This window comes from Sylvia atricapilla, chromosome 4 (genome assembly GCF_009819655.1).
Source record: "Sylvia atricapilla isolate bSylAtr1 chromosome 4, bSylAtr1.pri, whole genome shotgun sequence".
In the NCBI taxonomy this organism is placed as follows: domain Eukaryota; kingdom Metazoa; phylum Chordata; class Aves; order Passeriformes; family Sylviidae; genus Sylvia; species Sylvia atricapilla.
The window spans coordinates 69160261-69183047 of record NC_089143.1 but is presented as its reverse complement, the minus strand read 5'-3'; the positions used below and the strand labels follow the sequence as shown (position 1 = coordinate 69183047).

The 22787-nt window shown below is 45.8% G+C and overlaps 1 protein-coding gene across 1 annotated transcript; it reads right to left on the bottom strand.

Annotated features, from left to right (window-relative positions):
* Positions 1 to 15151: 15151 nt before the first annotated feature.
* Positions 15152 to 22727, bottom strand: AREG (amphiregulin). Its single transcript, XM_066318272.1, has 6 exons — positions 22604 to 22727; positions 22262 to 22435; positions 19525 to 19708; positions 18922 to 19080; positions 17346 to 17448; positions 15152 to 16430 (listed from the first exon to the last, which is right to left on the bottom strand). The coding sequence occupies exons 1-5, from the start codon at positions 22644 to 22646 to the stop codon at positions 17361 to 17363; spliced, it is 648 nt and encodes a 215-aa protein (XP_066174369.1). The 5' UTR covers positions 22647 to 22727; the 3' UTR covers positions 15152 to 16430; positions 17346 to 17360.
* Positions 22728 to 22787: the final 60 nt, after the last annotated feature.

Sequence of the window (22787 nt, the reverse complement as noted above, 5' to 3'; positions counted from 1 at the left end):
CTCCATCATCCCTAACACACATAGGAGGGCAACATTTCTGACTGTGCCCTGCCAATCCCTCTGCAAGGTACAGCATGGGGATTTGTGTGATTTTGGGGGCCTTAGGACTGCTGTGGTCAGGTGCCTTGGGTCAGAGATGATAACAAGGAGGCAAGCAATGGGCATAAAACAATGTACTGCTGTGTGAAAACCTGGCTTAACGTTGACATTTCTTGCACTGAAGCATGTCAGGTTGGAGTAAGTGAGACAAAGCAGTCTGAGTCCAGAGAGGCAGTGCAGCTGAGAGAAATTACTTGCCTCCAAAAGCTGCATCTGAAGGAGACAAGTGGATCTGTATAAATGAGCCTTCAAGAGATGATCACAGTAAAAAAATGAAATAGCACCTAACAGCTAGAAATACAAACACATAGGCAAGCACTTACATAGCGATGCAAGAGCTGATGGAAAAATCAAAATGGAAAAATGCAATTTCTTCAGGCTGAAGTGAGAGAGGAGCAGCTCTCGTCTTTCCTGTGCTAACAGTGCTGAGCTGTGCCTTACAGCATGTCCCAGCTGAGGATCCACGGAGCAGCCCAGCCAGCGTGCTTAACCAGATTTTCCACCACACCTTTGGGCTGCAGCACACTGTCATTATATCATGCATGCCTGAAATATCTCATTAAAGACAGGATAAAGGAACCAAAGGACCTGTTCCTGACTTTATTCACTGGAGCTAGCAACAGCTCTTCATAGCTCCTGGGGGCTGTTCTGAAGGGGTGAGGCTAGCCAGTCCCCACACCCCTCCCTGCTCATTCTCTGTGAGCAAGGCCCAGCATCTCAGCAGAAGAGCAGAACCATGACAGGGCAAGAAAGTGTTCACATTGTTACAGGGCACACAGGGCCTTTCCATCCCCCGGTTCAGCCTGTGACACAGACAAGTCATGTCTGCAGACACGTATGGGAGAGTGCATTGAAGCATCCTGAGATATAGAGGTGCTACTGCATGCAATTCCCTTGCAGACAGATTTCAGATTCACAAAAAGAAGATAGCCCAAAACCTGGACAACTGCAGAGTCCTTGGCCAATGCAGAATCTACTGGGCTTGGGAAAGCAAAACAGCAACAAAACCTGCACATTACTTGTGAGTAACTTCAACAAAGTGTACCTGCACAGCTCAGGTAGGTCCCAGGGAGGCCAAATTCCTGCACAGAGACTTGCATTAAAACAGGATTCCACAGTCTGCCTGCTCCACCACCCACATTCTGAATGGCCTCTCGCTGCACAACACTTTTCAATATCTTAGGAAAAGTTTTGCGTTCTTCCCATTCATGTGGAAAGGGCTGGGGGTTTCACAGCTCATTCATTGCCTAGCCCCAGCCACAATCATTAACTCATCTTCTTCTTCCAAGACCCACACAACTTCTCCAATGGAAAAGCAGGAGTCTTTCTATAGGATGGGCCCTGTCATTAAAATCAGGAGATTATGTCTTCCACTTTTCCTCATTCCTTTCTTCTGAGTAAGACCTTCTTTTGCAAATATACAAGGGAGGGAGAGAAGAGAAGGAAGTCAAACAACTCCTTCACTGCCTCACAATATGCTAATGCTCCCAGAATGTTTGTTTGGCATTAGTTTGAGCCCAATCAAGTAGTTTTGCTTGACCAGGACCAAGGCTTTATTTCAACCTGTAGCTGGGCTGACAGAGCCTTTGATCTCCTTCTTGCAGGACATTCAGACCACTCATAGCTGTCTGGTTGCAGCAGTGTAAAAAACAGCCTGGCTGCATAGTTCAGCCCTTAGAGCAGAGGAAGGCCAGGCAGCACCTCAGCAACATTGACAAACCCAGTTTAGTCCAGCACAAACTGAATGCTTTGACATATACAGGTGGAGCTTGCTTGTGCACAAAACACCTTCTCCTTCCACTTCCTAAGTTCAAGCCAGCAGAAAAGCCCAACTTCTGGGCTGCACAAGAGCAGCCTTGCACTGGCAGGCAGAGGCATCATTCCTAACTCTGCCCATCTCTGCAGTCTCCACCTCTCCACTACCTTACTCCTTTTCTGTGGGCTGGCCTTATAGTGCTTGTTATTGCTCCACCTCAGATGTACATGTCAGGTGGCTTCACCAAGACCATACCAACTCTACTTCTGCTTTCCCTGCTTTTCAGTGGCACCCAGCCCTGGCTCAGAATCTTGACATATTTCCTCCACACCCACACTCATGGCAGGTCCTCACTGTCTCCTGCTGAAACCAAGAGCCTATTAAAAACTTCTTCTGTCCTCCCAGCCGGGCTTGGTCCTCTCACTCACCACCTTCCTTGAGTACATCTTAAAAACCCCAGGGATTTGCACACAGACACAATCACAGGGGAAACAAAGAACAAACAAACATCAGGTCGCAGTAGGCTGCAAAGTGCCCAGGTAAACCCAAACATGAGTGCAGCTATCTACATGTACTTCCTTGCCTTCCCAACAGAGAACAAGAACTTCATGAAATGTTGACAGTATTTACTAGTAAGAGCACCAGCCTCTTCTGCAGCTGTGCTGTATACTTGTTTTCCAATGGGTATCTGTTAAGCACTTACACTGGAGGTGGGCAGAGCTGCCAGATCTTGCTTTTACAGTGGTGAGACATCAGTGAGTTCACAGGAGGTGATGGAACCAGATCCACAGCTGCACAGCAGCATTTTCAGAAGTCTTCAGCATGGGTCCAACTCTGCCCTGTGGAGATCAACGGGGAAACACCACAATTAGGTGGTGTGCTCCTGGCTTTGGAAAACCAAAGACTTCAGTAGGACTTCTGCTGTCATCCGTGAAACTTGGACCAAATGATGTGGTTACACTGCACCTCCATTTTGCCTTAAAGGATCCCAAACTATTTATAGTCACTTGCATTCTACTTTGAGGTGTGTTTGAGTGGGTAAGCAGCAAGGACAAAGCCATGCACCTAAGTCACCTTACTGTAAACAAAGATATCTTCAGTAATGTGCAGAGCAGAGTGAACGAGCAGGCAGGTACCTGTGCACACATACTTGGTACTCTGTCCCCACCGCACAGCCTGGAGAACCCTCCCCCACAGTAGTTATTCTCTTGTGACCTTAGCCAAGGGAAGACACGCCCAAACACAAAACTCCGGGTCAAACAAAATGTCTTCTTTTATTCAGAACAAATAATTCTCTTTCTGTGAATGATTTTTTTTTTCATTTTACAGGAAATGAAAAATAACAAAATTTAAAACCCGATAATTTTAAAAATAATTACAAGATTTTTGCATTGAAAAGACTGAAATTAGACCTTACTGCAACATTTCTTTCTCCCTGGGCTAACTTGACAGATCTGCTAGACAGCCATTGTGATCAGACGACACAAAAGCAGCATGCTCCCCAAAAATGCTCTCACCTGTAATCACAATCAGACCATCAGCCAGTGGTATTTTACTAAAGCCAGGTACTTTACCAATAACCCTCACTGCTGATCCTAGGGCAGAATTTCCCCTGCAGTCTCCTCTCCATGTGAGATTATATGTTAAGCAAAGAAAAACAACGCAAATATTACGCTGTTTTTCTTTACCTCCAAAATTAACACACAAGCCTTCAGATCACACCCATTGTTTCACATACCTGAACCTTATCACGTGAACTTCGCTGTCTCCTGCAGCTGCATGTGCTGACAGCAGGGAGGTCACTTGGGGTCCTTGCTGCTAACCCTGAGCAGCACACTGGCTCTGCTCCCTACAGGGCTTGTGGCTGCTCCATCTGACTACACTTGCAACTCTGTGCCACATGCCAAAATTAGAAAAGAAGAGAAAACCCAAATGGTACACCTGATATCGTACAGCAAAGGGAAAACTAAACAAGAAGACCTCAAGCCCTTCCCTCTCTACCACAGACTTTACAGAGTGGTACTCAACCATCTCTGGGATCCCTCTACCTTCAACCTGCAAACAACGGCAAAGGCCACTCTGTAAAATGCCCTGGATCTCAGACATGCTGCAATATGACAGTGGAAAGAGATTTTGTTGTTATTGTTGTTTACACTAAAGGACTATGAAAAACCAGAAGAGGAAAAGTCACTTCTAGGTTAACTGAAGCAAAGTGAAACAGTCAGAGCAGCAAGTGCACAGTAGGTGCCACTGATTCCCGGGGTTTCCACAGTTTGTTCCTCCTCTTCTGCTAGAAAATGGTGTCCATGCACAATTTGAGGCATCTGGATATTTGGCCAGGATTTCTAGATGGCCTACAGGTGAGTCAGGGCATTAATTCTTCAGAAATCACAGCCACGTCTGCAACACATATGCAAACCATCAGCCAAACTATCAGTTTCTGAGTCACTGTGACAGACAGTATCTGTTTTATTGATGTGACTCTCATTTGAGTGCTGGAGTCCCTTGGAAGCACAGTACTTTCATTGGACTTCAGAGCAAAGAGGCCAAAAGAGAAGCCCAGGATCCTGCCTCTAATGGTGCCTGCAAGGAAGGGGAATGGGACAGTACTGGTAGAGAGCACTGGACCAAAGAGCCTACACCACTCAGCATCTGCCATCATGTGTCTCAGGGCCATCTTTAGAAGGAATCAAAATTTTGATCTTTGCAGTCAGTGCCTTTTTCTGGAGTTCTCCTTTCAGTGGCTCTTTGATTTTAAAGCCATGCATATTCCAAGCCAATCTGCACTAAAAATAGGATTCCTTACTAAGAATGGCACTGGCATTAATCACTTTGTGCTCCGTTCTCATCTCATGCTACGTGTCCACGCCTCCGGCTGGAGGAGTGTGCTGCAGTAATCATCCACAACTATGTGCTTCTGTGAGCAAGTTTTGAACCTTTGCCATCCTTTGGAAGCTCCCACCGTTTTTTCTTTCATGTGCTAATACAGTTCAGTGGCTTATCTCCTTTTGAATCCTTGGGGCACACCTCTTTCAGACTACACTGACAACCCAACCATGCGGAAAAACACAGGAGACAGAGCTGTCCCCTTCCTCCCCCTTGCAGCTCGAGCCAAAACGCAGCTCTCAGCTGAAACGGATGCTGTTCTTACTTGCATCCATGAGGAAACAATTTGCTCCACTAGGAAGCTACTGCATCCTTTGGCTTGGACCATCAGCTACACCCCTCCAAGTGCTCATCTGTTACTAGCAAGGAAGCTTTCAGGCTTTCCTAGTGGGAAGGACACTTTTCCAGCTCAGTTTCACCAGGTGCTAAGCAGATGCAGGGTATCACTCCTCCTCAGTATGTCTGGAAAGGGTGTGGGAGGCGGGACATATCTCTGGCCAGATGTAGTTTTGTACTCAACTTCCCTACATGGGAGTTTGAGGGTTTTTTTCAGCTTTCTTTTGCATTTTGCACATCACTTCCAAGTGCAAGAACATGCTTCCTCCTGCCATCCATGTCAGAGGTGCAGCTAGTGCCAGAGCTGACTGTCACTTACTTGCTCTGATAAGGGGTTAAATACATACAGGTAAACCTGGGCGTATGTTCATAATGCAGGTGGCAGTGATACTTTAAAGGAGGCACCTCTCTTTGTTCCCTTAATGATTCATTCATTGGGAGTGTGGGAATTAACCTATATAAATTTTCACTACTAAGTAGATACACCTAGATCCTGAAATAGTGGATGGGTGAGAACCAGTTGCAGAGCCTCTATACATTGTCCTCGTAGCACAGAAAGAAACAAACCCACAGCAGTAGGCTAGGAATAGATGATTGCATGGCATTTCTCAGAACAAATTTTCTTTACCTCCTGTTTTCCAGTGACTCACCAAAAATCCTACAGGGCTGCAGGAGACATCCCTGAGAAAGGCCACAGCTGACTGAGATCTTCACCTGGGCTCTCTGTTCTGGGGGCTAAACTCTGACAGCTGGGCCTTTCTAACTAACACAGCTCAGACTAGCAGGCAACCACACTTTAGTTGCAGCAGCACTGGGAGGAAAGTGTGGGACTGTGTCAAGAAGGCAATATGAACAGGGAGATAGGCTTTCCAAGCTTGGCTCAATGCCTCCTCTGCACACTGCAACTGACATCTCATGTGAGGTGAGAGAAGAAACAGTTCTGTATTGAAGGCATGTCACTAATGGAGAATTTGGCTTTCACCTGGCCAAAGCAGGATAAAAATCTCTCTGGGATGCTGTGCAGAGCGGGATGAAATCTCCAGACTAATTCCTGTACTCCTAGTATTTTTTGATTCTGTTGGAAAAACCTTTAAGGCTCAATAGCTGATCAGCCTATTTATTGCTTAGAGAGGACAGACTAGTGCTGGTTTATGCACTGGAAGTTATAAATTCCATGAGAACCAAAGGAGCCATGCAGGCTGACAGAACCATGAGGCAATGGTCATTGCCCTGCTGCTGGTTTCCTACAGCTTTGAAAGGAGGTCACAAAGTGGGTCTGTTGCAGTGTGGTGAGGGCCCTGGTTGCTCAACCTCTTTAAGAAAGGCTCCACAGGGAGAAGAAACACCTCAGACACTGCAAGGCCTGCCTATACCTTGCTGGAACCTCCAACCAAATGTCCCTCACCACAACAGCCAAGAGGACACAGCAATGGATAAAAAGCCAGGAACAGCTAAGAGAACACTATCCTGAAGGAGACAGTAAAGAGGTCCTGGAGAGGCATCATCAATCCACTGCAGATGGGCCAGAACATCAGAGCAGTGCTGTTACACTAACAGGACTCTCAGTGGCCACATATTAATCATGGCAGTTAGAAATGTGCAAAACAGACCTGAGGCTCATAGGATATCCTGCAATTGTCAGGTCTTTGTTCCAGGGATGAATTCCCCACTTAGCTGTATAGATTCTCTGAGACAGCACAGCACATTTCAGAGATCTGACAGGGGTGCTGAGAAAAGGATGATTAGAAGCACGAAGTATCACCAATCTCAGCTTCTTAGGGAAGAGAAAGCAGAAGGTCGGGATTCCAGAGGAAAGACAGCTTAAAAGAGCACACATTGGAGGGAACAGCTATTTACACACACAGTGCCCACAGAGAGACACGGCAAGGAGGAACAAGCATTCCAGGAGGCCACACTCTTAGCAGGATGAAACCGTCCCAGCAGAGCAGTACAGGAAAAAACACCTCCAGTGGATCTTTCACGCCCAGTACCCCAGCGCTCGGTGCCCCCAGTGGCATGAGCCAGGCCTCTGTGGTGCAGTGAGCCATGTGAGCACAGTGCTGTGTCTGCGGGCTGTGAGTGAGTGCACTCTGGGAGGCTGGGCAGACACGCCACACCAGGTCATGCAGAAGGTGTGTGGGCACAGCAACCCAATGCAAAGTACTCTCTTGTGTGGCATATCCTGTTTCTCCCCAAGACATGTACAAGCCGCGCTCAGCCATGCTTGTGGGTGATACCATCTGTTTAATCACTGTTCTCTGTGCTACAAAGTCATCCCAGATGCTTTGCATTGGAGAAAGCTTTTTCAGCAGTCATTAGTAAGGTAGGGGGGTGAAGAAGGAATTGTCAGGCTTCTTTTTGCATATGTAGTGGCTTTAGTTAACAGCCTCCCCTCAAGCCCTGCTTCCTGCTCCCCTCTCCCCTGGTAACTGTGAGTCTCCCTACACTTCACTTTGGGAGCTACTATATAGGACTATTTCATAAACAGGCCTGAGGGTTTGTCTGCTGCCTGTCCTACTTCCTTCAGAGCACACGAGATCAGCTGGGCTGGAATATCAGCCCATATCCTGCTCCCGTGCTGCCTGGATGAGAGATGGAAACTTTGCTGCTGCTGCTGACTTCTCACTCACAGTCTCTGGCTCTCAGCTTAAGCCACACTACAGTTGGCAGACAGACCTCCTATATCATGACACTGACTCAAAATTAGGATAGGAAATAAAGTTAAGTCTTGCTATTTTCTAAAGTCTTTATAGTAATATTTAGGTCATACACTGAACTCCATCCTCTCCATCCCTGCTGGTCCTAGGGGCCATAAATGCCCTTGCTCCAAAGAGCAAACTTTAGGTTTCCAGGCCATGCCTCCACACCAGAAGCCAGTCCTTTGTGTAATTAAGCATCTCCAGGGACTGGCCCCTGAAGGGAGTGCCTCACAGCACCAGGCAACTGTAGATACTCACATCTGATATGTATGAGTACAAGTAAAAAACCCCCAAAACTTCAAGCTCCATCAGAGTTCACACCAAAACACATATAAAAAACCAAAAGCTACAACGGTTTCCTCGATGAAGGACCATGGCTGATGGAAAAGTTCACGGTAAAATCATGAGCAATGATAACCCTGCACAAAGCAGTGGATCTGAGACAGCCCTTCTGAAAGGCTGGAGTGCTTTCCATAAAATTATCTGCAGCATCAGCTGTTAATCATCACAGACCAATTGATCTAATCTTCTACTAAACAAGGCCCTGGCTCATCCTTGTTTTGATAGATGTTAGTCTGTGATAGTCCTACAGTCAAGACAGTATGGTTTGATAGCACTTCTGTGCTTATCACTTCACGCTTCCCCAGCTTCTGAGCCCAGAGAAAGGTTAACCTTCTCTGCCTTTGACAGGTAACAGCTGTTCTACTTTCACAATCGTTGGATCACCCGGGTTTTGGTGAGGTAAGTGGATGTCCTTGCAGGAGCTCTTGTAGGAGGAGCTTTGGAAAACCAGTTAGGACAGGTCCCACCAGCCCTGGGAGCATTCCTGCTCCCATGCTGATGCAACTGGATCCAATCTCCTGGCAGACCAGCTGGCTACTTTCCAAAGAACTCCCTCCAGACTGGCTTGCACACTGAGCCCAGGGGATGGCTGTGATGAAATTTGAGCGAGGGGACAAAAGGCTTTCAGCCTTCATTAAAGGTGGGAACTCTTGATGAAGATAATATTGTTATTAATTGGCTCCTCCCAAGAAAACACAAGCAGCCTTGTTCTGCTGTGAGTTTACCATTCTGTGGAGCATCTCTCCAGCACCAGTAAGACTGTGGATGTTGAATCATAGTGTTGAACTGTAATGCAATCACTTGGGATGTCTGAGTGGGATTCATTTAGAGACTCTTGTGCAACACTGGTGTGAGACGGAAGAGCAGAGAGTTATTTCAATGGCAACACTCACCCTACTCCCACTCAGGATTCAGTGTGTAACAGCTTTATGTCACATGCTCTGCACCAGAGCAGGGACTGAAACACATCCTGAAGATGAAACAGCCTAACTGAGCATTGTTTAAGTACACTGAGAACCAGGTAAAACCAGAAACAAGGTTTTAGCAGACAAAAGGATGCAAATTCAAGCCAGGTGTTGAAACAATATTCTCGATGCACTGACAAGGCCTCAGTTACCTATGGATGCCTTCTGAATGAAAGGTCCTTTTGGCATAAGCCAAGATAATCTCAACAAAAAGAATTATTAAATGCTTTAATCCTGTCTTCAAGCAGAATTTTTCAGACCCCAGCAAAAAGATGGGAACTTCTGAACATGCTGTTTCCCTTGAGTTCCCCCTAAATCCATGACAAAACTCAGCCTGATATTCCTAGGACCCAGGTGAGATAGGGCTGATGATGACCAAGCACACCACCATCACTGTTAAACCCCTGTACCAACTTTTCCTGTGATACTTTTGCTAACAGACACACATTGTTGAGTCTTGCACTGCTTGCTCATTAGCATTGGAGTAAGTGATTCCTTATGGAAATCGTGTCAGCCCACAGAAAAACCAGTTCAATTCCAGTCTGCATTGCTGGGATGGACACAGAACAGAGAAGAAGTGCTGATGTTCTTTTTTCCGTTTTTTTTTTTTTTTTTTTTTTTTGTTTAAATAGTAAACCAAGGACCAAACATAAAAGCAGTCATTGCCTATTTTCCACTACAAGCAGAATTCTCTTCACATCTGCAGAAAGACCTTCCCACATGCAAAATTCCACCAGCTATCTTTTAGCAGGTACTGTCACCAAGCTTGCATCTACAACAGCAGCTTCTGTGCACCTAATTAGAGGTTTGAAAAATGGATGAGCATTTTTGTCTGTGGACCTCATGTCTTCTTTCAAATCTTCACTTTATCTTTTAAAGGCATGGCTGCATAGCTAACAGCACCATGTCTTTTCTATGTGATGTCTCTCTACCTTATAAGACTGTGAATGTGGCTGAGAAAAATAAGTGTGCAGCCATGCTAAGGGGATCCTTTTCTTACTGTTGCTAACAAAAGCTTCCCAAAGGTCCATGAATGGTTTCTGTTTTTATCCCTGTCACAGCACACATCACTGTATCAGTTTTCCCTCTAGTCTCTCCCCCAGTGCAGAAAGGAAATGATGCTTCCTGCTGAGCCTGCAAAAGGCCCTGGAACTGGTATGCACTGGCACTACCATGTGCAATTAGACAGCACAGGGGTCATTCCTTAATATGCCTCAATATGCCTTAGTATTCCTTTGCTATGCCTATGGTAAGAGAGAAGTGGTTCAAATGCTGTCCTTAACTTGGTCCATTTTGCTCGACCCTGCTACCCTATCCCTCCACCTCACTCCTCTTTCCAGCTGAAATCCCAACTGCTGCTGTCTTTTTCAGGCAACACACTACAGCACTTCCCTAGGACATCTCACAGGATTGACACACATCACTACTGTGCATATATTTGAAAAGCTTTCATCATAAATGAGGGGGACCGAGACCTGACGGAACGTTTGTTGCCCTAAGCCCTGGTTTGGTTTTGCTCTGCTCTGCTCCACCCAGGAGGTGTCTGCCTTTCATCCCCAACAGTAATCATCCCCAGGCACAAGGCAGGGAAGTGCCTTTTAACTGCAAGGAGCCAGATACAGTCTGAAAGCAATGCAGACAAGTATCAATGGGAGCCACACTAACTCTGCACATACGCAAATTACTCTTGGAAGTTTCATTTGAAACTCTTCACCTGCATTTGCTGTGTGCACCTTAATAATTTCTGAACACAAATGACATTACTTAGAAACGTGAGGGCAAACAATGCAAGAAAAGGGCAGTCTTGTGGGTAAAACCTGGGACAACTACCAGGCTCGGCCCTTGTTCAATCACCAACAATTCATGTCTACCATCCCAGCAGGGATGCAGGGAGAGGAAAGGAGACCTGATAAGACATTGGCCTCTCTGAGATCTTGCTGAGATGCTATGACCCTGCACTGACAGGAGCTGTGTATGCTCTAATATCAACATTTTAAAATATATTCCTCACTTTAAACTTCTAAAAGTAGTTTCTGTTTCCACTTTTTTTTTTTTTTTTTTTAAACTGCTTACCTGCAATGCTGAAAATATTTCATTTCCTAAGCAAAAAGAATGTAACGAATGGTACAACATCAGCAGCACTTTTTTACCCTCTGGAAGAACAGCAGGTTTCCAGCACCACCCACAAACCAATCCGGCCTCTGACTGCTGTCTGATGCTGAAACACAAATTCATTGCAGCAGCATAAGGAAAAAACACACCCAAAGAAAGAAACTATTTTCCAAGGTCTGGAACAAAGCATCAAAAGGCAGGAACCCAAAGGCAGTTAGAAGTGATGACAGTGTTCTCTCACTTAGGGTGCATGATCTTGGAATGAAGGCATGACATCTAGGTAAAGACATATTGGAAATGCTGGATTAGATCAGACTCCCAGACTACTTAGCTTTGCTTTTTGTCCCAAGATGCAAAGAGAACAGACTGCATTAATTCAGTCAAAAAATGCTGAGCTGAGAATCGTCTATTTTTCTGAACCATATGCAAAACAATATATCTTGATGACACAAGAAGCCTATAAACAAAAACTTGTTCTTTCTGAAAAGAGATGCACTGACAGTCTTTACTAGGAAAATGCATTCTGAAAGCATTTCCCTACTTTGGAGTTAAAAAGTACTACCTCAAAGGTCTTCTTTGGTTGAAGAAGACACAAATCCTGCTTCCTTGGCAGTGGGCCTATAGAGAAAGCAGACAATAGCTGCTTCCCTCTGACACACAGGTGTAGCCGTCTCAGCCAAGTGACTCCCGAGTCATGGACAAAGCCAGAATTGCAGCAAACGAGGATTACTGGCTCATGAAAGGTGTTACCAGCAGAGGAACGATAGGTATGCACATCTTTATTCACAAAATGAGAAGGAAGCTAGGTTTGCCTATTAAGGGCTGTCTGACCCTTCTGTCCACTGATGTGTCTCATGTGAACAGAGTCCAACAGTGATAGCAAAAAGCAGCCCTTGTTCCTTCCACATGCTCACTCACTGCATTCAGCAGCCACCAAGGACGTGCCACCATGGTTTCCTATCCAAGAGAATGCCACAAGAGCCAGGTGACAGCAGGATTCTTCTCTAAAGTGGGACATATTGTTAGCAGATCAAGAAACCCCCTCCAAAGACAGGCAAGCATCTGTCCCAGTTCACAGCCTCACTTTTAGCCCTGCTTGCTCAGGCAGTATACAAAGTATCAGTAGTGCTAGGTAAGTATATTAATATAAAAACACCAAAAGTCTTTTAAGGACTCAGACCTTTATATCAGTTATTGGAAATTGCATCAAACAACTCGAATGCAGGTGAAGCAAACCACTGTACAGCTGTCTGGGATTGCTGACAGTACAAACACCTTTATAGATGTCCACCTACATTTGGATTTACTGAGGAAAACTTCTTAAATTCAAAGTAACATCTGCCACTGCTCTAAGGGAAAAGGGGCATACTGGGAGGTGGGCAGGTGGAGGGAAGCCAAGTCCAGAAGCAGACAGGAAGCTCCCTGATCATAGACAGCTGCTAACACTCAAAAGCTCCATTAAGTGCCCAATAGATAACACCATGATGAGCTATCGTTCTTTCAACAATAGTCACAAAGAACAAAACATTCAGGAAAGACAAAGGAATTGTGCAAGAAGGCATGACCATCACATTATCCCTGGATACTGATTTGGATATCAAAAATACCTTGCCAAATCAGCCCTGTGTGCAGAAAATTGTGTAAGCATATGAGGCTCCTCCCTCAGGTCTTAGCTGAAAGCAGCTATAAGTGAGAAGGACACAGATGGACTCTTCTCAAAGTAGCATTGTCAGTGAAAAGTCAAGAAAAATCTTGAGGCATAACTTATTATTAAGACGTGCAACCAGAAATACAGGCATGCTCAGTGAAACCAAGGCAATTCCATGGTGAGGGAAGAAGGTCAAAAGCCAGATGATGTACATCCTGAAGAGCAGACCTGGCTATGCAGGATCAACAATAAAAATTATCTTTGCTCTTGCCTTGCAGCAAATCAGATTTTCTTGTCACACAAGCACAGCATCCTTGGACAGCAAGAGACTTCCAGACACACAGTCCCACCCATCTATTGTGGGTTCTTTTAAGCAACCAGCCCACTGGACACTGTAGGTCTAGATGGTGCTTGTGCATGACACTTTTATTCAGGAGCTTGGAGCAGGCTGTTATTAGGCAAGGCCATAGTAGAAAAAACACATTACTGCTTGCTAGAACTCATAATTGATTAAAGCATGATGAAGAGAGTTTTTATTCTCTTATATACATCAGTTCTGGATCTATAATTATGTATGCCATTCACAGGCAGGGAGATTTGCCCTCAGTTCCCTAAACTAAATTTCCCAAACACAGAAAACAGTTTCAAGTCCTCAACAAGCCACCACAGGGAATGGCAGCCTTTTTCTGCCCTGCATGAGACTTCATGATGTCTTAGGCACAGCAAAGCTCTGCAAGCAAGAGCTACAGCAGTGCTGGATGTGACTGAATAAGAGCAAAGCACAAAGAAGAGCTCTGCAGTAGAGTTGCTGGCCTCACAACTTCTCAGAAAACCCAGCTGTAACCTAAATCTTTAGAGAGGAGCAAGCCTTCTATGTAGTCTGCCCTCCACTGTTGCCTCTCCAGTTCCTAACTCCTTATTTTTGGAAAATACTTTCCAGCCCACTCAATAATCAGGGTATTAAAAGTATACAATAGATGGAATCTACAACTTACACTGGTAGCTTCACTCCTGTCAGGCTTAGAAGCTGGAGAGGGAAGGGGGAGAACAGCTCTGTTTCCCACACTAGTGTTTGTTTCACTTAAAAGGTAAAATACTTGTTACTTCCCCCAAAATGCAGACTAGAGAGAGAAAAGTTTTTGGAAAAGAGTCTGATGGCTTTCAAAAGGGAGTTATAATCCATCCTCAGTCTCACTAGGCCATGGCTTGGTTACCACTGAGATCAAGCTTGTTTACTCCAAAGCAAAAAAATCTTGGCAGGACTGACAGAAACAGCTTTTCTTGCCAGAGCTCTAATAGCAAATGCCTGTGGAAAAGCCACTTGGAGAAATGCTGTTTACTTTGGTAATGAAGCAAGTTCCCTGGAATGAAGCCTTGCAATCTTCCTAAGAGATGTTGCAATACCTTACCTGAACCTCAGCTACATACCATACAAGCTGCTCTCAGAGCCTGGGAACTCCTTGGCCAACTCAGGAGGTCAAGGCATCTCAGCAACTCCAGCCAGGACTAAGTTTTAGTCTCACACTGGATACACAACCTGCATCCTAATTAAAACTGATGGCTGGGATTTTTTCTCCAGCTCTGCTTCAAGCTAAGCCCCAGCCATCAACACCTCTTGAAGATGCTTATGCAAAAAAGGGCCTCAAAACAATCTTCTCCATCCCCTTCTTTTTAACCGTATAAAGCCAAATTCTCCTCCTTGAAACTCTTTTTTTTTTTTTTTTTAGGCAACTCTGAACTTAGACCCCAGCTCACTGCAAGAAGCACTTAGAGGGAACATTAGCACACAGTTTGACTAATAACCAAGGAAGAAAAGAAATTCCAAGCAGACAGTGGAGGCCAAGGCTCCCTTTCTGCTTAGGGAGTAACTGGCCTGAGGCTATTCTGCTTTTCCTCATTTATTTAAGACCAGGTTTCAAGCTGCTGTCCAAATTCTCTCCAGCTGCACAGAGATGAAAGGCTCTTGCCATTCAGTATTTCAACTCTTGACTCAAGTGCAAAGGGCTACAACATTGGCTCAAACCTCTGTTTGAAGTTTCTCTGCCAATGACACGGCTGACTTACCCTCTCCCTGATTCAGTAACTAGAAGATCCCTTGTAGCTGAATGAAACGGATTTCTTATCCAAACAGGTACTTGCATTTCTACATTTTGTTTACAAACAGCTTGCACTCTTGCACTCAAGCCCATGCCTGACACATGGCTACAGTTCTTCACGGCAGTACTTCGTGCTCCCAAGTGTTGAAATTCTTGCTTTGATGAGAAACCAAGCTCTAATTTCAAGTGTTTACATGTACTCCTGAGAGCAAGAAAAAAAAAATCTTACCATGATTAGGTTATATAAAAAGTTTAATTATAAAATAAATAGGTTTGTTATGGAAACTTTAAATATTAAATACAGTAATAAATATTTACATATTTATAGATATAACTTGACAATTACTGGTGTTTCTCTGCTACCAGAATTCTGCTCTGTTTATACAGAACACAATCACTCTTCCAAGCAGAAACTGAACTCAAATAATACTCTGTGCTCAAGACAGCATGGACAGTTAAGAAACCAAGGACACCTGGGTCAGAAAAGATTGAGGTAAGATGTGTTCTTCACACCTGAAGGTAGAGCACAAGAGACCACTGCTTGCAAAGATCAGTGACTGAATTAAATTCTTCACAGTAACAGGTTCTTAGTCAAGTTCAACTGATGGGCTCTAATGTGAAGCATTTTATAGTTAAGCACTACTTAATGTAGCAACAAGTATCTGTTTAACAGAAGTAGCTTTGTTTAGAAGAGATTAGTCCAGCCTTATCCTTTGGTTTGAGCATGGATCTTTTCCTTTAGATGCAAAGTTTCAGGTCTTTCATCTACTGTCACAGCATCCTGAGGAGACTAATTTTCACTCGGGCTAGCACACACGCAAATGGATAACTCCACTCACACCACGAGTGGTACAGAACTCGGAGGGATTACTTCCACACACACAGTAACAGAACCCAAGCGTGGCTGACAAAGATCTGTCACCAACAGCCTGCAAAGTCACAGCTACAGATGAAGCTCTCAGAAGCCAATAAAGACAGGGAGCACAGTGACAACAGAGTTAGGTTTTTCATCCACTGAGGTCTAAGGGAGAGAAGCCATCCCAACCTCTTCCCTTTTTCATTTTGGTAGAGGGAAGGAAGAGAATTTTCTCCCTTCCATCCATTCCTGAAAGCAGCAGCAGGTTCTCCCCCTTAGAGATAGAGCTGCCAAAGGAGACTTGCTAAGAGAACAAAGTCTATCCACACAACAGTCGAGACTGGAGCTCTCACACAGAGACAAAAGGCTCAGTAGCAGTAGTCTCTAGCGGGTCTTGACAACAGGTCCTGTCCAACAAGCCAGCTCCTTCCACATTGTTGTGCCAAGATGCAGTGATAACTGGTCTCCTCAGCAAGTGATTCAGCAGCAAGTGGCCTGTTGACGTCTCCTTTCAGCAGCCTCTCTCTTGATGAATGAGGGCTTAGTGGCAACAGCTCCAGCCCACAGTGTCCAGGGGGATGTGTCAGGTAGCCAGAGGTACCCCGCAGCTTGGCAATGGCCACTTCAGAATTGTTCTGTAACGGGCAGACCAGGCACATTAATCACCATCCAAGACACAAGCACCCTGTGCTAGCACCAGGACAAACCCACGAGCAAGGCAGGTCGGTTAAGGATGTATGCACACCTGAGCACAGATACTCTTCACCTTCAAGTAAGCAAAGCCCTCCAACTGTCACTGGGCAAAGCTAGGAAATATCTATAGCTGACTTGTGGCAAAGCAAAACTTCAAAAGTGCTGCCAGAATTTTCCAGGACTATCTTTTATGTCTTCATCCTCAGCTTGTAGTGTAACTCCTTTTCAGTAACGATCCTTGAGTCTGCTGCCACATACACCTGGCCTCAGAGGAGACCAACTAGCCTGCTCAGTAAAATCCACTAGAACACTCCCAGAAGCAACCTACATATGCCAATGGTCTCATGGTTGCTGTGACAGTATGAAACTTGACTGAGAGGCTATCTGCGGTGCACACAGAATTTGCAGCTTTCTTTTGGTCCACAGCTTCTGAGCATCAGAAACTTCCTGAAACTCTCCTTGCAGGAAAGATATGGAAATGCTCAGTACTTTTCTTCTAAGAGGTGATGATGCTGTGGCACCATCTTCCATGACTGAAGTCTACCACTGTTTCTTGCACTACATCTGCCTCCGTCCAGATATTCAGGACTTTTTCTCCATAGTTTCATTTATCTGAGTACAGCTTCCCATCCTCACTCAGGTGTTTAACACAGCCAGAAATTTAACAGAGCTGTTGAACAACTTATACAACTCAAGGTGGTTTTGAAAAACCAGAAATCCAAGCCAGCTGCTCACATGTAATCTATGTGTTTCAGGACACCTGGAGCATTAAAAGCAAACACTAGCTTTGCAAAACAAGCACACAATTCCCATACAGCCTGGAAGGACTGAAAAGTGTTTGAAGTCAGCATTCATACCTGCTTTCTCCCCATTTACACACCAACATGGCCATTTCTGTTTTCTTGTCGGAGTTTTTTCCTTTCTTCTTTCTCTTCATACTGCGGACACTTTTTCCTGACCCTGTGGAATTATGGCATGTTAGAGATAATTCTTAACCCTGATGCACATCCTGCTGTCACCAGCCTCCACATCCTCTGCAGCATTTAGATTCATGTTCTTTGAATCCTCAAGCAATTCCTTGGCACCAGGGAGTTTCAAGCAAGACAGTTTTTAAGCATTCAGCATCAAGCAGTATATGCTGATAAAAATCAAGGAACTCCTGAACTAGAAGTCAACACTTGTGCGTCACAGCGATAGAGCTTCTTGACTTAAAGGAGCAAGATGAGGAGAGGTTATTGCTGGGACTGTGCAAAGCAGCAGGAGATTTTTCTGGGTGACAGATTTCTTAGTGGCTTTAGCTTACAGCTGCAAAGACTACACTGTCTTCCTCCTCTTCTCAGCAGCACCCTGCAGGCTTCAAATCTAGTCCCTGTCCCTTGAATGCATAATAAGGAAGCCCCTTACTGATTTTCCCCCAGTTTCTCCAGTTTTTTCTCGTGACTATTCCAAGTAGCTTCTCTGGATGAGGGTACAGATTAGCATGCTACCACTTTGTGTGAGTTCAGAACATCAAGCAAATGCACTTCAGAAACTACCCATAATCATTTGCTCTTAGATCACTACAGAACTGGTTATCTCTCCTAGCAGCAAGGAACGAGGCTGTATTCAGAGAACAAGTGTTCATCCCAGCATTCTTCAAGTTCAGAGTTAAATATGAAGTAACACTGAAATGACAAATGCATACCTTGTTTCCTGAATTGCAGGAAAAGGTACAGCACGTACCCAATTCAGATGTGCTTCATCAAGATCTGAAATTAGACTGAACCTTGGAGTTTCTACAATATCCCAAGCCCTACAGTGCTGGAGCTGCAGTGACAGAACTGCGGGACTGCTCCAATATTCAGTTTGTTAGGTGGTTTGAAACACGTACCCAGAAAAGCTCTTTGAGTTTATTCTCAATAGGACTCCAGATTCTACAACCCATCCCACTGAACTGCAGCAGCTGGTTCACCTGAAATAGCATTCCTTTGGGACCACCAGCATTTGTTTCCCATTAGCTTTCACTCTAAGCGTAAGCGTTTAAGCCCAGCAACATCCACTAACAAACGGACTCCCACAGCACCATTTCCTACCCTCCACCTTTGTATGCAGCTGTTGGGTAACAGCCATGCACGGGGCTATCACATTGCTGCTTGCAGGTTTCTCCACAAGCATTAGGGAAAGACACTGCTGCGTCAGCATTAGTGGGCTTCTTGCTGATACTCTGCAGCAGTCTAACTACCCTGCTTGTAGCAAGAGCAGAAAGGCTCTTGGTTTACAATATGAGGATCACAGATCTAGCTTCTACCCTCCAGACATATCCAAGCTGGGATAAGAACTCATCCTTTCCAGATGGTTTTCACAAAGGTAATTCAGATGAGCCATTCTGGAGTTACCGGTCACAGGCCCCACTCACACTTAAGGAAGACAGACACCAAAGAGGATAATACTTACTGCACTATCACAATGATAAGCACAGTAATGAAGCTGATGCTTGAGAGCAGGACAGCTACCACTACCAACACAGTCTTTGAGTAGTCTGCCACATCATTCTTCCTTTGAGTCTTCATGAACTGTTCACCACACCGCTCACCAAAAAAATCCTGATGACACCTGCAAGTAAATATTAACACAAGTTCTTATCAGCTTTTGTGCTGTCTGGAGCCAAGAACACCCACACACACTCAGACCTGACTTAGACATCTTCCAAGTTTCCCATGAATCTCAAGGTGCTCACTTCAGAGCATGTTCGTGAAATGCAGTCACTGCTCTAGCACAAGGTTTGTCAGCATTTCAACAAGTCGAGATTAGTTTGGGTGTGATGTTCCAGAAAGACACACCTTTTCATTCTTTTGGTTTGAGTTTATGACCAACTGATGAGTTCAGTGGCTTGTTATGCATCTCAGATTCCATCATCACTTAATTTACATGGCAGAAAAATTCTCAGTTAAAATACAGCAGGATGTATACCAAGTTGACACTGATTTTTCCTCTGAGCCCTCATATGCCACTGGCTCACAGCAATGACACCTAACACACAAGGTACAAGTAACTTACTTGCAGGTCACCATCTGGAGATGTTCTCGGTATATGCATTCTCCATGGATGCAAAAGTTTTTGTATTCCATTTCACAGGGAGTCCCTTTCTTCTTGTTTTTCCCTTTGTTCTTCTTCCTTCTTGATTTGCCAGCATTCTTCTCTCCCCCCCTCTTTGCTGGCTTGGGTTTAACCACAGGTTCAACTGAAAAAAAAAAAGGACACGATGACTTGGTATAAAAGTGTTAGAAAGCACAAGTCTGAGAAAATTGAATTAAAGAATTTGGTGAGAGCAAGGAGGGCCATCACCACAGGAGAATCAGGATCAGGAAGCACAGGATGCAAGTGAAAATGCTGTTGGGCATCTCACATCCAGCACAAAGGCAGCAAGCTCAGCAGCTCATTAAAGCACAACTCTGCTACCCTAAAGCCCTGTGCCATGCAGACCAGAGGCAGCAGGAGCAGATGAGCTAAGACCCAGCAACGATGAAGAGCAGCAGAGGCGCAGGACTGCAGCATTTCACAGCTAAGGATACTTGAGTGAAACAGCATGGCATCAAGCAAAGAACAGGGAGCTCATGCCGAGCCAAGCCATCCTCTAGTTTTATATGGACTCAGATACAAGGCTAATAGCTCCATGTCTCTAAAGCCTCCATTTGCATCAGTGATGAAAGGCACTGTAACTCGCTAGATAGTCCTGGGCACTTGCCGAGGCAAAGCAGCTTGCTATCCCGGTTTCTCCTAAACAACCTGCAGTGCTGTCTTCAGAAGGAGAATTTCTTTCCAGTTCTCCTTTGTGAGAGATGCCGAGTGCAGGGAAGGAGTGAAAGCAAGAGTCCGTGACAGTCAGACTATTTATTCTGCCGCTTACTGCTGCCCCTCATTATCTCAATTAAGACAAACCTCTAGAAGAGTGTGGTTTAAAATCCTGGTGACTTAGCAGCACTTGGGTTTAAGCTAGGGCAATCATGTTCCTTTCACTGAGGAGAATGAACCAGCCACTGACTAAGGGTCAGAAGATCCAGAGCTGCCCCATGCAGCAGTCAAAGTTCAGTAGCGCGAGTTTGGACTAACTTGGCACGGAAAGTCCTTGCAAGAATCCACCCCCTGCACTTCTAGCCCTAACACCCACACTCACAGGGCAACAGGCAACACTCAGGAGTAACAGTTACCCAGGGGATTTAAATAGGCCCCAAGAAACAGCCCAGCTATTTACAACAAGCTTCAATTTTGCTCTTGTGCTCTGAAGACCTAATGAAAATCATTTCTGGATGATTAATATTTTTACCCACAGATCTATGCATACAGGCGATCACCACAATAGGGCACAACTGGATCTAACTGCTTCCTAACCCTGTATTTCTGGTGCCGAGAGCCCATACAAAGAAACAAGGTGTAGTTCACTGTTGTCTAGACAGCTGATCATTTTCACTTCTAGAGCAACAAGCCTGGCTTGAAGTTACTTAAAAGCAAAAATGCCTTCAGCAACCAGAAGTCTGATTAAAATGGTATGAGCTATATTAATATGTAAACAAGGTACACAGTTCCTGCAGCAAGGTTTCCCGTGCCTGGAAGTGTGTGCTCACTTCTGACAGTCAAAGGCCCCTGCTCCATCCCGTCTGACTTGATCTTTAGGTTCGCGCTTTCATAATTGAGGCCGCTTCCCTTCCTCCCTCTCCCAGGCTCAGCTTGTCAGCTTGATCTCTGTGTCCTTGTCTGCAGGCTGCCCAGCCAGGAAAGCCATCCACAGCTGAATCATAACAGCTTCAAGGTTTATCCACAGATAAACCTCATGCCAAGCAGAAGAGCTGGTCTACAAACCAACCACCTTAGGTAACAAGTCTGGTTTCTGTGCAGTTGAGAAAACACTTCAGTCACCAAGCCAGCAGTTTTACAGGCTAAACTGCTCAATAACACCAACAGCCACGTTTCCCCCAGAGATCTTCATGGAGAACTTCAGCAGAAGTCCATTAATTCTCTCCATGACCACATAGAGTGTGGTCCCATTTCATTTAAGAGGTCCTTTAGTCACATTCAAGTCTCAGGGTGCTTCTGCAGGTAAATCAGTAGCCAGATCCACCCTGGAGGCAACAGGGCCAGCCTACTCACACCTACTGAGGTTCAAATCACTTGTAGATACCTGGCTTGCGCTGCAACTACATTTACCCCAGAACTCATAAAATACTCCCATTCCCACAGTAAGGCAGACTGCTCAGATCTCCTCAGAGCTCAGCAAGCGGGCAAATTACAATAAATACACACAACAGCTATTGACAGTGAAGCATTGCCCTAAAGATGCCTAACAAACCTTCCTGTGGCCACTTAAGGAATTTAAGCGTCTGCCTTCCCAAGAAAATTTCAGTTGACTCCAACCCAAACAAGATACCATCAGAAGTTATCCAGAAAATTCTTTGAGCAAGACAGACAACTTGATGTAAAACAAACCTTTAGGGCCAAACAGTACCTATAAACTCCTACACGAAGCAGGTGGTCACCACCTAACTACAGCCCTCCTGTCACATTTATCAGGAACTAAATCCACACGCAGCAAGCTACCAGCTAGCCTGTAGCTTCTACACACCCTGGGCGCATTCACGCTAAGTTTCCACCCCTGACAGCGACTTCTAAAGCAGCAGCTTCAAGCACAAAGCACGTTTTTTGCTCCATACTCCACAAACTAAGCATAGCAGCGTTTCCAAGAAAGAAAAGGCATAAGTTGGGACTCGCAAGTTGCGAGATCCCAGCGCCGCCGCCTCACCTCGGATCAAGTCGTCCACGATGTACTGGTGGACGGGCGGCGCCTCGTCGTACTCCTCATCCTCCTCGTAGTCAGGGCTCGGCACGGGCTCGCCCTCTCGGCTCCCGGGCTCCCGCTCCTCCTGCCGCTGCGGCTCCGTGGCGTTGGGCGAAGAGCCGGCAGCCGCACGCTTGGCTTTGAGGGAGGGGAAAGGGCGCCGTGAGCAGAGGGCGGCGGGGGTCTCCGCGGTCTCCCCCGCTCGCCTCAGCGCCCTCCCGCCGCCGGCGGCCGCGCGCGGGCTGCCCTCAGGCGCCAGCCCCCTCAGGTCCCGCCGCCCCCCGGCCCGGCCCGGCCCGCACGCACCTGCCAGCACGGCCAGCGCGGCCACCAGCACCACGGCCCGCATCGTCCGTCCCAGGGCGGGTGGTGACACAGACACGCAGAGAACGGGGGAACGAGTCGCCGTACCACGACAGGTGCCGGCGACGCACAGCGCTCCATGAGGAACCGCCTGCCGCCGCCGCCCACTTTATGGGCGGCTGGGGCC

Coding starts and splice junctions, on each gene's coding strand:
- AREG (XM_066318272.1), bottom strand. CDS start 22,646: ATGCGGGCCGTGGTGCTGGTGGCCGCGCTGGCCGTGCTGGCAG. Junction 22,436..22,603: donor CGCGCTGGCCGTGCTGGCAG/GTGCGTGCGGGC, acceptor CCTCCCTCAAAG/CCAAGCGTGCGGCTGCCGGC. Junction 19,709..22,261: donor CGTGGACGACTTGATCCGAG/GTGAGGCGGCGG, acceptor TTTTTTTTTCAG/TTGAACCTGTGGTTAAACCC.